The sequence below is a fragment of the Danio rerio genome, chromosome 21 (genome assembly GCF_052040795.2).
Source record: "Danio rerio strain M-AB ecotype USA chromosome 21, GRCz13ab, whole genome shotgun sequence".
Classification (NCBI taxonomy): Eukaryota; Metazoa; Chordata; class Actinopteri; order Cypriniformes; family Danionidae; genus Danio; species Danio rerio.
The window spans coordinates 31,414,163-31,432,286 of NC_141041.1; the positions used below are offsets into that span (position 1 = coordinate 31,414,163).

General features: G+C 34.4%; 1 protein-coding gene across 1 annotated transcript in view; it reads left to right on the top strand.

Moving 5' to 3' along the window:
* Positions 1–2,500: 2,500 nt before the first annotated feature.
* Positions 2,501–18,124, top strand: part of pacs1a (phosphofurin acidic cluster sorting protein 1a) — a 42,304-nt gene continuing 26,680 nt past the window's right edge. The window contains 6 exon segments of the mRNA NM_001098748.1: positions 2,501–2,876; positions 11,721–11,808; positions 11,912–12,001; positions 12,188–12,313; positions 14,297–14,441; positions 15,255–15,346. Of these exon segments, the coding sequence (NP_001092218.1) occupies positions 2,716–2,876; positions 11,721–11,808; positions 11,912–12,001; positions 12,188–12,313; positions 14,297–14,441; positions 15,255–15,346 (702 nt within the window). The 5' untranslated portion in view covers positions 2,501–2,715.

The window sequence follows — 18,124 nt, forward strand, 5'->3', positions numbered from 1 at the left end:
GCAATACATTGACTGTTTTAAATGTCTTTCAGTTTGGAATATGTTCAAATGAAATGTTTATTGCCCAAAAGGGGGCAGTAAAGAGCTATAATAATGTGACTGTCATCTGACTGTGCTTTTAAACATGACCCATATTGCTTAACCTAAGGGGGAAGAGAGAGAGAGAGAGAGAGAGAGAGAGAGAGAGAGAGAGAGAGAGAGAGAGAGAGAGAGAGAGAGAGAGAGAGAGAGAGAAAATCAACAACATCCAACATGTATTTGTTTATCTGAGGATTCTGGGTGTCTGATTATAATTCAGATGAGAGATAAAACCAGATCAGACTAAAGCAAACAAGTGTTTATGTTTTATTCTTGATTCTCTTCGTCAAGCATCCAAAATTAGGCTTTCCTATCAAAAGCTTCAAGGGAAATGGGAATGTGAACTAGTGTTGTGAAAGCATTTTTACTCACAATTTCCAGAACGGTCTTGAAATAGACCTTATAACCTTTAGGGAATGTGTATTCAGCTTCAGCTTTATCCAGAAGGATTAAAATGCAGCAAGTGTAAGGAACTCAGAGCTCTTTTTGATTAATCCTTGGCAGTCTGCATGTTTCGGGACTTGATGTCATGAAACTTCACTTCTCTCTGGCTCCAATCTGTCAGGGAGAGATAAACTACAAACAGTGCCAGCGTGGGTGGCTGCAGTGTTTTAGGAGCTGCCACTACCATAATAGATTCAAGTGGGTTGTGTTTAAAAAAAAGATAGGAAGAGAGCTAGAGAAGGAGATAGATAAAGATAAATTTACGATTATGACGTTATATTTTCTGCCATTTCAGAATGGTTTCAGTTGATTGAAGTGGCAGTCTTTGCTGATTTGCTCATTTTCTCATATAAATGTACATGTTGAGGAGTAATGACTAATGCTGCGCCTCAAACTGATAGTCACCTTGTGTATCACATGAAAATAAATTATAAGAATTCCACAAATAATATCTACATGTACTTTAGTTAACAATGACTGCCACCTAATAAAAGGGGTTCTAAAGAGCCGTTCACAACAAACTCACATGTTAGTGCACACACAATAATAATAACAACATAATATAAAAAATAACAATTTCAATACTGACAATAGTAATAACATCATAGTTGTGTCAACATAGTTGTGTTTTTTAAATAGAGTTAACTTATTGACAAAGGTTCGGCGGCAGAACCAGGCCTGACTTTGTCTCCTCAACCCAGGGGTGTCCACACTCAGTCCTGGAGGGCCGGTGTCCTGCAAAGTTTAGTTTCAACCCTAATCAGACACACCTGGGCTAGCTAATCAAGCTCTTCCTAGGCGTTCTAGAAACATCTTCGCAGGTGTGTTGAAGCAAGTTGGAGCTAAAATCTGCAGGACACCGGCCCTCCAGGACCAAGTTTTGATACCCCTGCCTTAACCAATCACCTCTCTAAAGCCCTTTAGCACTGTTCTTTTCGTTCTTCCGAACCCACCCTCCCTCTTTTTCCTCGCTTCCTATTCATAATCCAACAACACTCTTTTCACTCCTAAATTGAATCGGGGGGTCCAATCACTCGACAAAAATATTACAAAGACGGTATCCCCACTCTGAGTCTCTGGACATCATCTTAGGATGCCGAATCAACCTACAGTACCTACCTGTTCACTGTTTATCTTCTTACTTCCCTTCCCCTTCATCCTACTGTAATCTTAACATCCCCTTTCATCCCTACATCTCGACAATAAAAAGTCTAGCTCAAAGTGTGGCGTGGTGATGTGGGTGAATTGTATGTAGATTGTGTCAAATCAGCTTAAGTTCAAGCAAATTGAAACAGTGTCAGTCCAGTTTTCACAGTTGAGGTTCGGTTCAGTTCAGTGTGGTTTAATTTTCACTGCTGAAAGTCCAAACACTGAAAAGCAAATCCATCAAAGCACAAGTCCCAATTCAAGTAAGCCAGTGGCGACAATGGTGAGGAACAAACTTTACCAACTGACGAAAGTGAAGGGAAAAAAAAAAGAAACCAGGCTCAGTTGGGGACGACCATTTCTCCTCTGGCCAAACTTCTTGTGCAGAGCAGCAGTATTAGGACCATAGGCTGAAGAGAAGACTAGTTTTATAAGTTAGGGTTTGGGTGAACTATTCCTTAAAGTCAGTTACTGGGCCCATCAAGGTCAAATTAGTAGGCCTATAGGCTAATTCAAAATTAATTAACATTAACTGGATAACAATTAATTAACTCCAATACTTATTCTATGATAAAATAAAGACCTACATTTTTGATTTGGCTAAGCAGATGTCTGTGCCTTTTTTCAACCGATGGCCTATATAAATCACAGTGCTATGTCTGCTTTCATTACCTTTAAACCTAAATATCTTTAAATATTTTTTAAAACTTAATATTAGGACTTCACATTTAAGTGAAAGCGACGCGGTGTTCAACCCTCGCTTGAAGTACGCGGGTCACGAGAGGCGTTGTTTTGCAATATGTTTTTAAAGAAGAGATTTCCGCTTCCTGCTGTTGTTTTAAACGCTCATTTGATCTCTAGCGGTTCACAAGCCCGAAGCTGAAGCGAGTGAAGTGAGTGAAGTCTCCAATGAATCCACTGCCGAGCGGAGGCGGGAGCGTTAAGAGCCTCGTGCCATGAAAGTGTCATCATTTGTACGGACTGCACGCACGAGCGAGCGGATAAACCGACCGACACCGGCGGCAGCGCGAATACCCAGACTTCAGCATGTCGGAGCGCGGAGGACTTCAGCAGCAGCAGAGACCGGGAGTTCCGTCTCCCCACCTGCAGCCTCTCAGGACGGTCACGATTTCTGCCAGTCGCCCGGTTCAGATGAACCTGTTTGCGACATGGGAGATTGACAGCTCCTCTCCCAGCTGTGTGCCCAGGTATGCCGCTGTTTACTAGTACACATGCGCTTATTTGTACATCCGCCAACTGAGCTACTTTTTAGCTGAGTAAATAGTTAATTCAGATCACGCTGCTCTGGAGATCACATGAAACGGTGGTTTCTTACTTTAGACCGGGGGTTTCAGCCTTTACACACAAAGAGAGAGAGAGAGAGAGAGAGAGAGAGAGAGAGAGAGAGAGAGACTTAAAAGCCTTTTGAACATATGTCTGCTTGTACTTGTACCTGTGTTAAAATTAACATTACTGATTAATAATTCAACAGTGTCAAGTTCACTTGTTACTGTTCTCTAGATAAGTTAGTTGTGTTTAAATAAGTATAAGTAGATTAGGTTTAGTTAGTGCTTCTTCAATATAGATTAGTAAAATATCCTTTTATTTGAATCACACTTCAGCAATACTCAAATCAACCTCTTTTAATTTTTTTTTGACTTACCATTATTATTTTAGTAATTTTAGGTTTGGGACCTAACTGTAAAAAATCCTAGTTGCCCTAAATTTTTTGCGGAATCAAATTAACCTTATGAGTTCATTGAACTTGTATTAATACAGCTTGTGTAACAGAGTAAATTAAGTTAGAACATGCTTAACTTAGTTGAATAAGTTACACTGACCTAAAAACATATGCTGTCAGGACTACTTGATCATATTTTTGTGTGTGTGTATGCAAATAAACCTAAAATAGATTGCTAACTTTAAAATTGGTCATCATTTAGTCTCTGGAGTTTTTTTCAAATTTGAATTTCTCACATTATTGAACAAAAAGTTATTATGAAGAATGCTAGTAAGCAAGCTGCTGATGCACTGAGTTTCATATGTATGTAAACAACTGTATGTATCTGCCTGTGTGCGGTGTGTGTTTTTTCATGACATATCAAACAGTTTGAAGTAGTGTTGTGTAATTATTTAGATGTCCTGATTACTTTGGCAAGCACTCAATTTGATTTAAGATCCTCATTTAGTTTTCAAAATTTAATTTGATTCAATGAATATAAATTAGAACGATCATCCAATGATGAATATTAGAAGCAAATTAAATAATTTTAAGGTACACAAATGAAAAACCAATAGATGACTGAATATGGAGTATACAGAATGTGGAAAAGGATTGATTTGTTACTTAAGAATGAATAATAAACCAACTACAATAAAAAAATAATAAATTACTTCCCCCCACCACCCTGCCCTAGTTTGCAAAAACTTATGGACATTATTGTGTGTGTACTGTGTACAGTATTATTGTTATGCATTTAACAATAAGCTGATAACTGACTGCTAATCTTTTTGCATCACGTTCTTCCTGCTATATAAAAAGAACAAGCCGAAAGCCACTAAAAACCACATGTTCTCTATGGAGTCTTCATTACATTTGTAGAGTGGGATTGTCATCCTAACTCGTTGCTGCAGTACAGATAAACCAAAAGAGCTCATTTAAAAAAAATATGCATATTCCCTATGAAATGCATTCAGTATATAAAGGTATATGCAGTTTAATATTCCCCAGTGTTCAATCTCATTACTTGCATGAAGAGATTGGGATATGGAAATGTAGAGGAGGGGCTTTGGGATATTTCACGCAGAGAGTGGAAGAGTAAGGCACCATGATCTAAAGAGGCAGACTGTAAAATTGGCCAACAGAAAAGCAGAATCCATGACAGATGTGGAGAATAAAGAGCATTATTCAGCTAACACTGTCTCTTACTGTGACAGTGACTCCATGATACTTTCAAAGGCCTTTTGAAATTGAGGATAGCTTTTTATTTGTTCTTTCCATTCAAACCTATCAGTAAGATAAGATTATTTTTGTATGTAAACCCTCAGTGGATGTTCTAATATATTGCTCCACCAGAATCTTGTATAAGATCACTGAAAGGTGAGATGTGTGTCCGGTTTGCCCCTCCCAATTTCATTACGTATGTGTTCTCGAGTTGCACTCTAATGCACAGGGACAGACTTGTAAGTGAATTAGACCCAGGCCAGTTCAATATAGCTCACTCTAAAGAGAGGACTGGCTTCATACTGCTATTATGTATTAATGCCTTATCTTGTTGATCTAAGCATAAGCACATGAGATGTTGCGTTTGGGTAATGCAAGGCCACTGCTAAAGCGATAAAAAGAGATCAAACCTCATCGTGAGTCAAAATATCTAAGCAAATTCAGAAAGTCAAAGAGCTTATGTAAAAATAAAATATTGAAATAATAAAATATGGGTGAAACCTTCCAAACTCTTCATTGTGTATGTGTGATAACCATAATGCAAGGCTCAGCTAAAAACCCATGTCTTCTGTGATCACCTAAATGCCAGTTAACAAAAACCCGGACCCCCTCTTCCCCCCCACCACACCACATGACAGCCTCAAAACATTATGCAATTCTGAGTGTGCCTCTCACAGGTGAGTGGGCTTGACAAACCACCTGTAGAAAACACTTTTTTATCGCTTTGAAACTTTAACCGACACTTCCACCAGTTTTGCACATTTGCTTCAGACATTTTCTTACAACCACTCCATATATCTAAACATAAAAAAACGAAAGAAACAAAAGATGAGTGGCCTTGACAAAAACCACCTGTAGAAACACTTTTCACTCAACAGAAACTCCTCCTTACTCCAGCACTTAATTCACTGAGTACTAATAGATCCTTTGTATGATTAGCACTTCTTGTGTGTATTGCATCTACTGTAGTTGAATTGCTGAATGCCTCTTCAATTGTTAGTTGCCTCTTCAATTGTTAATGCCTGGGGGGGGGGGGGGGGGGGGGGTGGGGGGGGAGGGGGAAGTAATTTATTATTTATTATTTTTTATCACACTAACTGTACCCCAAAAAAAAAAAATACTAATACTACTAATACTTCCCTTCTTAGACTTTACAGACCTGAAACTTGCCTATAGCACTTATTCATTGTTGCTCTTAGTTGTGTAAATTGCTTCCTTGTCCTCATTTGTAAGTCGCTTTGGATAAAAGCGTCTGCTAAATGACTAAATGTAAATGTAAATGTTAGTCGCTTTGGACAAAATCATCCGCTAAATGTAATGTAAAAGAAATAATTCAAACTTTAAAGTCTGTGTGAACCGGAAGTTGCTGAGACTTTTAGTATTTTGATGTACTTCCAACTAAAATGGAATTTTGAGTAGGAGTGGGGCTTTTTTTTTGCGCATCATTCCAACATAGTAAACTTACTTTAAAGGGACGTGGTTACGAATATTGTGGCTGAAGCAGTCAAACTGATGTCAACAAAGAAGAAATGGCACACCAAATGCCAAAGCAAACGGTCAGACTTTGATTGAAGTTTAACGAAACAAACATCTTTTTTTCCAGTGGATAAACTAGCACTGATTAATTGTTCACCTAAAGATTATTAATGTGCACTAACAATTTCTAAATAAAAATATAAAACAAAGATTTTATATAAAATGTGATATATATTACACATATATATGTATATTCAAAACATATTTTATAGCCTTTGTTTTTCTTAAGTATTGAAATAAACAGTTGGATGTTGTGTAGTTTATGCAGTTAAAGGTCATTTAGTGACCATATTTAAAATTATATAAATACTATGAGTGATTTGTTATATATAAAATCTTCAAAACAAAAATCACCCTGCAGTTCATGTGATTGCAGCAAAGTGACTTATTGGTCCCAAATATTTGATAATTTCATAATTTCATGTAAATGCCAGGATAACACTGGTATAGATGTTTTTTTTTTTTATCAAAGTTATAAAAGGTTTTAAAAAATTGTAGGCAAATCATTATGAACAATTCTCTTCTTTTATTTCATTGTGAATCTTTTTTATTTTTTATTTTATTTTTTACTGATGACCATTAGATTACCAGCAATATTAACTGAAGTAGTAGTTTTAAAAAATAGATGCTATATATTATTTATCATTTAGTTACTGTACTTGAATCCTGTTAGACTCTGGAAATGATAAAACACTTTATTTTTGTTGTATCTTTTTTCTTGATTGTATTTATAGATTGTTATGCCTGAAAACACTAAACTCATGCAAAAACAGAAATACACTGCAAATAGTAAAGATCCCAAAGAAAATGTGTTGAGTGACTCCAAAAAGTTTATAGATTGTTATTAGATTTTTTGGACATGCAAATAGTGAACATTAATCCATCAATCTCTGACTAAACAAATGCATGAAAATACTCACAACACATACAAATACAGAAATGCACATAGCACAGACCACAACGAAAGGTGTCAAGGAAATTTAAAGATTGCTTACTAGGTTTTATGGAGATGCACTCCTACTGCAGAATTATCCCAATTGATCTAACATTATTAATTCTTTCCAAATTGAGATATTAAGTCATCTAGTTAAATTGTTTTTATATCGCAATCTATATCACAAAATAAAAGAATATTGCAATGCTAGATTCTTCCAATATCGTGCAGCCCTATTGGGGTTAATGCAGTCAAACTGATGTCAATGAAGAAGAAACACCACTCCAAATGCCAAAGCAAATGATAAGACTTTGATTGAAGATTAAGAAAACAAACGTCTTCTTTTTCAGTATTAACTAGCACAGATTAATTGCTCACTTAAAGATTATCAATGTGCACTAGCAACATAAACAATGTTAAATTTTGACTTTGCAAGGACTTTGAAATGAATTTTTAAAATGTCTAAATAAAAATAAAACTAAGATTTTCTTGAGAGATTTTCTTTTGTTTTTCTTAAGAATAAAAAAAAACGGTTGGATTTTGTGTAGTTTATGCAGTTAAAGGTCATTTAGTGGTCAAGAAGTCTTTTAAAAATCCTATTAAGACTGAATATTTGACAATTACATCTTTTCATGGTGTGGCATTCAGTTTTCAGGGAAAATCCAGATAACAATAATATTGTTAGATTTTTAAATTAAAGTTATACAAGTTTTTAAATGTTATATGTGAATAATTTTACTGATCAAGGGTCATATTTTTTTACTGATCACTATTAAATTGCCTGGAATTTTAACTGAAGTACTAGTTCAATAATAAACAAAATAGATGCCATATGACTTTATTTGTCATATATTGAATAATCTTTAGCTCTGAAAGATATTTAATAATTTTTTAAAATTTAAATTTACTTGATGGAACCACAAACAGAGAGTTTCTTAGTTTAGTTAGCACTAAATAATAAATGCAGACCCAAATTTCTTACAGCAAGTGTTATTTATGAACATTTTACCCTGTTCTCCTGTCATTCTGTCACAGAACCTGAATGAACTGTGTCCCTGAGTGCTGTCATGTTGAGATTTATTCCCAGAATCTAATATCACCAATGCAGTGTGACTTCATGCCAAAACATCTCAGAACACCTTGAGAAGATGTATCCGAGAACAAGCTAGACTTTGAGACATTGTTTTTTGTATGTTTTAAAGTACAGTTCACTTTAGGTGTCCTGTCTCATGTGGAGTAGAAAATTTAACTTGAGATTGTTTTCATTGCATTATTCATTGGTTGCTAGTTAAACATTGAAGCTCCAGTGTTTTTGTTTCATAATTTCAGGCATTTTATTCACTGATCATTGTATGCAGATGAAGTGCAGCTATTGTCTTATCATTTGCTGACCTTTGTGGTAGTCCAAAATACACTGTATGCTGGTTTTGTTTGTCTGTGTATATAAAAATATTTTAAGGAATGCGTTTGTTTCCATGTGGTGATTATTTCGAATTACATCAAGCTCCAAAAAAAAAAAAAAGAAAAGACACAAAAGGGAATTTATTATGTTAGACAAACCAAGGCACTAAATATTCTGTGGAGACAACTTATTTCATCATGCTCTACATAACTTTGACAGGAACTTAAAAGGATGTGGATGGGAACTTTGGCTTTGATCATTGACTGTGCATTTTGGTAAATGCAACTTGGTATAAATTTAGGCTGGATATCAACTGAGATGTAATGATTTAGTTCGATGCTGATTAACAAGCTCTAATTTAGATTTAATTCTTGTTTCATTCTCAATTTTTGATTCCATTCAGTGGATATACAATTCATATGAATCGGATGCACGTATGATGCGATGAACATTTGTTCGTGTTTGTAGACATTCACAGATTCTAAATAGATTTAAATGTACATATATTAATATAGCGATCAAAGATATTCATGAATCACCAAAATTAATATTTTCTGAAACCAAAAATTCTGGATGTGCTAAAACCGAAAATGCATTGTAATAATTATTAATTATTTTATTAAATAAATTAATTTTGCATGATTTTTACTTTTTTTTTTTTACTCAATGTAAGCAGCAAGAATCATGCTTTTTTTTTTAAATTAAGCAAACTTTTTAAGTGAGCATGTGTGGTTCATGAATAAAGATGAACATGTGCTGAATATTGACAGAGTGGAATATTTAGCTATTTTGAACTCTTGACTGCGGAGTGCATGTAATTTAGTATTATAATGGTATGAAAACGTCATATGATTATAGTGATTAAATTATTAAGGCAACCAATATTAGCTTGGTTCAAAATGTAATAAATCAATAAATAAATAACTGATACACAGATTTCACCAAATTTAATCAGACCAAAAGTGGTTCACTGACATCCAAAAGTGATCCACAGACATCTGAAATGCATCCACGGATGTAAGAAAGACATCCAAAATACCTTCACTGATGTGGATGTCTGAAATGCATCTGAAAATGGTCTGTACACTGTACACTGATGTCCAAGAGAAAGACATCCACAGACGTCCAAAAGCGGTTCACTGATGTAAAAAAAGACATCCAAAATACCTTCACTGAAATGCATCTGAAAATGGTCCACTGACGTCCAAGAGACATCAGTGAGACACAAAAGAGGTATACTGACATCCAAATTGGCCCACTAATGTTTGAAAAAGCATCCAAAAGACATGAATGTCTAATGAGGTTCAAAATATGTCCAAAATATGAAACAAAAGTTGTCCACTGATGTCTGAAATAATGAAAAAAAGGATCTGAATATTAAAACGCATCCGAAAGACTTCCACTGATGTCCAAATGTGGCCCACTGACATCTGAAACATGTCCGAAACTCTGGAGTCAATATAGGGCCATATATACTTGCAAAATAAAATAAAGTTTTTGCAAACAAAAAATAAAGTATTGAGCAAAAAAAAAAAAAAAAAAAAATCCAAAAATTATAAAGCGAAAATTTATTTTTGAGAAATAAAAATTAATTTTGCTACAAAAATAAAGAACTTGAAAGGGAAACTTTAAGTTTTGAGAAAGAAAAATAAAGTTTGAAAAAAAAAAACAAGAATTGCTAATAAAAATGAAGCAGTGCAAAAAAAAAAAAAAAAAAAAAACGATATATATTTGCTAAACATTTTATATAGCATTGCCTTTACAAAACCTGTCCAGTCAAAGCTAATTTTGATTTGTTTTTTTGTGATTTTTATAGTTTTTAAAGCTTTTTAGTGTTTCACTTTGCACTTCACGTATCTGGCATGTTTCACTTTGTGGCCCTGATGTGATAGTCAAGGGTACTTGGGTGTATATGGCAGGCCCGGACCCACTGGGCTGGAAGACCACCTCAGTGATACTGTGTCTCCAGGTGATAACGTCGCTTAAATGTTCGGACCTGTAAATGCCCAAGTTCACTTGACTTGCCCCCTTGTTAAATCAGGGCCACAAAGTAAAACGCAAATAATTAATTTGCTAATTAAAAAAAAAATACAGCTTTGTTTTTGTTTGCAAATGTCATCTTTATATCTTAAAGTGTGATTTATTTCTTTATTATTAATTTTTTTGTAGATTTGCATTCATTATTTATTTTTTGCTCAGTACCTATTTTTGTTTGCAAAACATTTTTATTATTTTGCAAGAATATATTGCCCTAGATTGACTCCATACAAAAGCAGTTCACTGATGTACGAATTAAGCCAAAATACATCTGTTTTTATGTCTGACATACATTCGGAAGGCATCCACTTATGTCTGAAAGATGTCCACTGGATTCTGAGAGACATCCAAGAGGTATCCACTTAAAGCTGAAATGCATCTGAAAGCGGTCAACTGATACGTCTGAAATATGGTCACTGATGTCAGAAATAGGGTCAAAAGTCTTAATATTTACTAACACTTAGTTTTTTTTAATGTTTGACCAGGAAAGCTGTTACTCGCTATTCGTTTATTTCTTTTTTACTCATTTACACATTTTCTTGAGGATGAAAAAGAGCAGAGATTGTGGTCAGGGCAGAAAACTTAGCCCTAGCCCTACAAAAACACATCTTGAAAGCCCCTGGAAGATTTGGATTTGGTCTCTCTAAACCTCTTCTAGCTGAGCGTCTACTCTGCTCTGGTTGGTCAGGTGGCCCAGTACGATTTGTACATTCCTACGTAGGTTTGTACATGAAGACTGGAATAACCAGCAACTTATTTTTTGAGGTTCAAAATCAGTTCTTTGTTTTGTGAGACCCTAAATCTATTGCACTATGATCTCTAAACCCTTGTAGACCCTTAATATATAAAAAAAAACACTGTTTGGAATGAGTTTGGAACAACACGAGAGTGCGTAACTATCGCTATAAATATCTACAGCCCTCATATCTGAGGACCGTTTTTTGATTGGTAATTGTGACTGACGCTGAAATATATTAAAAAACTACATAACTCTTCTCACTCTCAGTACAAAAGGTTGCAATTGTTGTCTGGAGTTTTGGGTAAAATGTCAGCCAAAGTAGCATCTGGGATTTAAGGCCGAAATGTCAACTCCATACGGGAAACTTGATAAGCCAGCTTGTGGACTGATTATTCATTCAGCTGCCATAGTGACTTGTCCTCAACACAACTTTCTTTTTGTTTTGTTTTTTCTCTTGCAGACTTCTCAGTCTAACCCTTAAAAAACTAGTGATTCTGAAGGAGCTGGACAGAGATCTCACATCTGTTGTCATTGCAGTTAAACTTCAGGTACAATTTGTTTACACCCCTTTAAAATGAAAATCTGCAGTGAATTACAAATGGACTGCATAATCTATGTTTGGATGACTAATGATTGTAAATGTCTCTTCAGGGTTCAAAACGCATTTTGCGGTCAAATGAAATCATGCTGTCCTCTGCTGGCCTTACAGAGACCGATCTTCAGCTGACATTCTCTCTTCAGGTTAGCTGTGTTTCAGTGCACTGTGAATGAGATGAGCACTAAATTTGCATTTGCAGATTTAATGTTATGGCTTTATTTTGATGAAACCTTTGGGAAATCCTCAAGTGAAACCTATCTGTTTTAATGAATTAGATCCAATTAATGTTACATTCTGATGTACCTTTTCTCTTCCCTTATTATCTTTAGTATCCACACTTTTTGAAGAGAGATGCCAACAAGCTTCAAATTATGCTCCAGAGACGCAAGAGATACAAGAATCGCACTATTTTGGGATATAAGACCCTCGCACTAGGAATGATAAATATGGCTGAGGTGAGCAAAACCCTACAAATCCAGCTCCACCACATTTTTGTGCAAGTAATGTTGAGAAACTCCACAATTGACAGGTTTTAAAAATGTTACGAAAATGTCATTATACATAAAAAGCTGTCCTAGGAGGAGGAAGTCAGTTTTATGTCCCTTTAATGGAGCTGACTGAAACATTTCACAAATGCATCAAAATCCTCTCCGGTCATTTGCAATGTGTAATTTAATGCCCAAATAAATGCCAAGGCATTTGCATTTCTGCTGTGATTCAGTACATGACTAACTGTTGAAAGAACATCCACGTCATATCTCTTTAATAATGATTTCAAAACCAGGAGGAAGACCATTCTCTATATTAACCAAGAATAAAAAATGTAATTGCATACATGTCGTCACCTTGGAATTATAAGGTTCTATCTGCATTCTGAATGATTCTGAGATATTGAGCTTTAAAGTTTTTGCATTCCATATAGCAAACGGTACGTGTGTAATACTTGTTTTTTAAATATAAATTCTTAAAATGTAAACAACTTATAAAAAACATCCCATATTGTAAATTAGTTGTAATTTAATAAGAATATGTCAAAAACTAAATTTTGACAAAAATGTCAGTTAGAACCTTCATTATAAGGTGACAATATTTGTTGTCAGGACATAAATTGGGTTATTTTAGGATCTTTAAGCAGGTCAGACAAAATAATTAAGTGACATTGGATGGTCATTTTACACTAGTTGATATGATTCTTTACAGTGTTAAAGAACAGTCTATAACTTACTTTGGTTGAATTTTTCAATTGCAGCATAAATACCTCCACAGTAAGCTGTTTTGCTTCATATCTCTTTAAATAATAATGAGCTGCTTCTTCCCTGCTATTCTTTAAGTTAAGATCAGTATTTGCTGAACCAATCTATTGTTGAAGAGGAAAATCTGGCCAGCGTACACACAGCGCTAAACCAAACCTTCAGCTTCTAATGACTTGTCTGTAGAACTGACAATGAATATTTGAAGCGGTTATGATAACATAATGTGAGATTGCACCCGGCCGTATCATGCGGATATAATCATTGCATTTAATTTATCATTGACATTGCAGAAAACCATTATCAATGAAAACTGTATTGAAACCAACATCTATACTACTGAAATGTGTAAACACTGGTGTATTCAACATGCTCAGCTTCAGTTCTGTTGGGGTGTAAGTGCACAAAGCTTTGCACATGAGGATGATGATCTGATTATAAACATGAGTGAACTAATACTGGCCAAACAAACAAACAAGCATAAATTACATATAAAACAATTACTAACATTTTTCAGATAAATTGTAGGTACAGCTACGTCATTTTAATGCAATTTTGATGCGAGTCCAGCTTTGTATTGTGTATTCTCAAAGTAATCCAGTAAAAAATGTTTTACAAACACAAGCAAGTTTTTGCAAACTATTCCTGGGATATTTTCTTTATAAATAAAACTTATCCATTTGGCTGTTGTTTCTTCTGAAGCTGGGATTCTTTGTAATGACACCTATGAGCCTCTATATCTGAACACATTGCAGATGGCCATGAAAGGCGCCACTTGACAATTAGTTTAAAATAAGGGAGGAAGGTGGAGTCAATGTTTGCTTAGAGGCGGGGACAGTTGAAGAAGTAGCTGGTTGCTTATGGACCAGTACGAAATTCAAAAAGGTTAATTATGGCACAAAAATACACTTATAGCTGCTTGTTTTTTTTTGTTTTTTTTGAGCTGGTAGACAAACAAATATAACTATGTATCTACATAAAATGTATACATCTACATACATTTCATTATCAATGTATCTAAAAGTTTGAATTCTTTCCAAATAGATGTTGAAATTATACACAATATTGCAACGTATATCGTAGAAAATTAAAAATCGCAATGTTAGTTTTTTTTTCTTAATTCAGTGTGTGTTTATTTGTAGTATTTAATTTTTGATTCTTGTTCATGGTTTATTTTCTGGCCTGTAGGTGATGCAGCACCCCACTGAAGGAGCTCAGGTTTTGGGTTTGCACACGACAGTGAAGGACAAGCCAGTTATTGTTGCTGAGATCCGGGTCTATTCTCTTTCCAGTCAACCCATCGACCCAGAGGGACTGAAGACCAAGCTATCTGGTCTGAATCACACATTAATACATATATTTATGCAATAGTTGTGTCTGGTTCTCGAATCTGATTGGCTAATAACTCTGCGATATTCTGGAATAACAGCAGTCGTACAGCCTCCTCACTCTTGTATAAATGCAAGATCACCTCGCAGCAGTGCGATAAGGCTGTATATTGTCACTGGTGGGACACTAAGGCACTCAGCCTTTGGCCTTGTGCCAATGCATGCCTCCCACCAGTGCCGATATACAGCCATATTGCAATTCTACTCATGTGATATTGCTCATATAGTTCTGTATTTAAGGCGAGACAAAAAAACATTTATTTTCATGCATCATTTTGCTATTTTATAAAGTATTTTATTGTCTTATACAAAGAAAACATTCAAAATACTCTTTTAAATGTTATTTTTATAGCCCTTTATTTATTAATTTTACTCTTATTGTTTGTACATTTAAATTTAAATGCATAATTGTAATGTTTAAAAAGAGTAAAATATGCCCTCTTGAACATAAAATGTTTTTTTTTTTTAAATTAAACAATTAAAAAATACATACTGTATAATTTTCAAATTGACTACATCTAATGTTCTGATTGGTATGCAAGCAATGTATGTGAATAAGTGCATACTTCATCAAAGTCTTCTTCAATTTTCTTACATAGCATTTTAGAGTCTTGACTTAAGGAACAATTGTCAAGAAAAGAGGAAAAAGTGGTCAAGGCTGCTTCTCTTTCTTTTTTTTTACATTTTGAGAACACTTTCTGTTAACCAGGCCTGCTCTGGTTTAATCCCTTGCAATGTTCCTGTTTTCTTCCCTTTAGATCGTTCACCAGACATCGACAATTACTCGGAGGAGGAAGAGGAAAGCTATTCGTCGGAGCAGGACGGCAGTGATGACCCTCTACAGGGGCAGGTAAAGGCCTGTGAGACTCCAGTGATTGATTTTGACATTCAGCCATCTTGCCTATTTCCTGCTCAGTGAATTATAGCAGCGGAGAGAGACTGATGGGAATCTGCTGAAGTCAGATCACTGAAGAAACACACAGCATAAGTGCTGTCAAACGCCATGAAAAGAGCCTTTAGCCAGAGGGAGGAAACATATTTAATGAAGTACAGGGGAAAAATGGATGGCTTTTAAGGTTTCCTACTAATTACAGGAATTGTTTCATTTGGGATTTTTTAAAAATTTTATTTTTGTTTTATCTGTACCATTGTCACCTACTGTAAATGTCCAACCGTGACTATACAGTTTACTGGGCACACTGCAAAAAATGCTTTTCTTACTTGAATTTTTTTGTCTTGTTTCTAGTCCAAATATCTAAAAGTTCTTAAATCAAGAAGCATTTTCTAGACAAGCAAAACATATTGTCTTGTTATAAGAAATATAATGCCAAAATGAAGTGAGCTTTTCCTTAAAAAAAGCTAAATAATCTGCCAATGGGGTAAGCAAAATAATCTTATCACAAATCGAAAAACACGATTATTTTGCTTACCTTTTTTCTTCTTAAAACAAGACAATATGTTTTGCTTGTCTAGAAAATGCTTCTTGATTTTAGAATTTGTAGATATTTGGACTAGAAACAAGACAAAAATCTAAGTAAGAAAAGCATTTTTTGCAGTGCACAACTTAATTTAGGCTTGGTTTCATTGAGGCATTTAATATGATGTTAATACATTTATTTGACTTTAATAAATTTAATGTAAGTGTATGTTCTTCATGAATTATTGAATAATTAAGGTTATGAATTATTGTTTATTTATTAATAACTAATAAATGTAAATAAGTTAATAAATAAAAAAGAATATTATTATTATTAATAATAATAAATAAAAAATATTTTATTATTTTTATTAAATAAAAAAATATTTGTTTAATTTATTATTTTATACATTATGTATTTAAATAACTTTAATTAATAAAAATTAAATAAACATAACAGAAAATTTGTATTAATAATCCTATTCATTTATTTTGTTTTATTATTATTTAATTCAGTATTATTAACGATGTTCAAGTAAAACTATTTAAATCATTCATAATTTTTTTCATTTTTAATTTAGTTTTTTATTTAAGCATTCAATTTGATGTTTATAAATTTATTGGATTGCAAGAAATTAAATGTATATTTGTTATTCATCAATTATTTGATAATTTAATTGTTATGTTTGTGTATTATTGTTTATTTATTCATTACTAATAAATGCAAATAAGTTTTTAATAAATGAAAGAATATATATTAATAATAATAAAATAACTTTCATAATAATTATTAATATTCTGATATTATTTTTAAATAAATAAATACATTTATTTGTAATTTTATAATTTTTTTTATGTATTTATATAAATTTAATTATTAATAAATTAAAGGGGTGGTCCACTACGATATCATATTTTAAACTTTTGTTAATGTTAGGTTTAGGTGGTAATATGGTAATATGGTATACCGCGGGTTAAAAAAATAGCAACGGTATCAGTTTCAATACTGTTATACCATCATAAAAACAATGCACTAATATAGAAGACAAGTATTAAATATTAAATATTTATTTAATGCCTAAAAATGCATAAATGATTGTCATCACGGACAGTGTGGAAGAGAGAGAGAGAGATGAGGTAAGATGGTCACGCTCCAAGTGACCTGGTCTCGAAAAATAACACAACCTCTGCTGTTTGGCAGTATTTCAGGTTTCAACCGAACGAAAATGGAGACGTGGTAAATACGAACTAGAGGCCTGCATTACCACTTCTATACCGCGTGAGTCGACCAGATTTCTTGTGGTGTGGGAATAAATTTCTGAATTAAGTGCTGGAGAGGTCGGTAACTCTGGTGTAATTTGAACGGGAGCGGTCGGTCCAACAATATCGCTCTCGAGCTTGTGTGTGTGTGTGTGTGCATGTGTGTATATGAGTACGAGTATGTGAATGAGAGAGAGCGTGATGCTGTGTCGCTTGTTTGGTGCTGTCTATGTGTGTGTGTGTGAATGAGAGAGCGCATGGTGCTGTATGTCTGTGTGTGTGTTTATACAGACAGCTTGTTATAGGCTGTCTGGACTCTGTATCATCTAGCTGGGTGGTTTTTGGTTTTGCTCTTCTGTTCGCGAACATGTGGTCAAATAGCTGCTATTACCACAGAGCTTGTTCTGTTTTTGTATTTGGGCTTCCAAATGAAACTACACAAAGAGAGAAGTGCTTACAGTTTATTTTAATTGTGTTCCAGAGAATTATGAAAATATAGTTAGCATTTGACAAAGGATAACTTCCAGAATCTCTCTTGGTTCAGTGCTGGGTTCAGCTAAAAACTCCTTAAAGGAGCAGCTCCAACAAGCAGAAGCTGTGGATTGTGAGCTCAGATTTAGTTTTGGAGAGCTGGTGTGAAGTTCAGCTGTGTCCTCTTCGTTTTCTGTTTGACTCAGGCTCAAACTGATATGGCTAACAGCTAATCTGACAGTGTTTACACAGTGTAAAATCGCATGCTTGTTGGGGGCGAGGCGCTTTTCATGGTGACATGGAATCGGTCCTTGAATCACAGCACATTATAGCCCTTTTCGCGCAGTGATACTGGTAAATATCCGGAAAATTTCTGGAACGACTTTACCGGTATGTTCAAAAAATCACTGTTCACTCAGACGAGTACGTTACGGAATTTTTACGGAAAAGAGCATTCACACATCCATTCCAAAATACCGA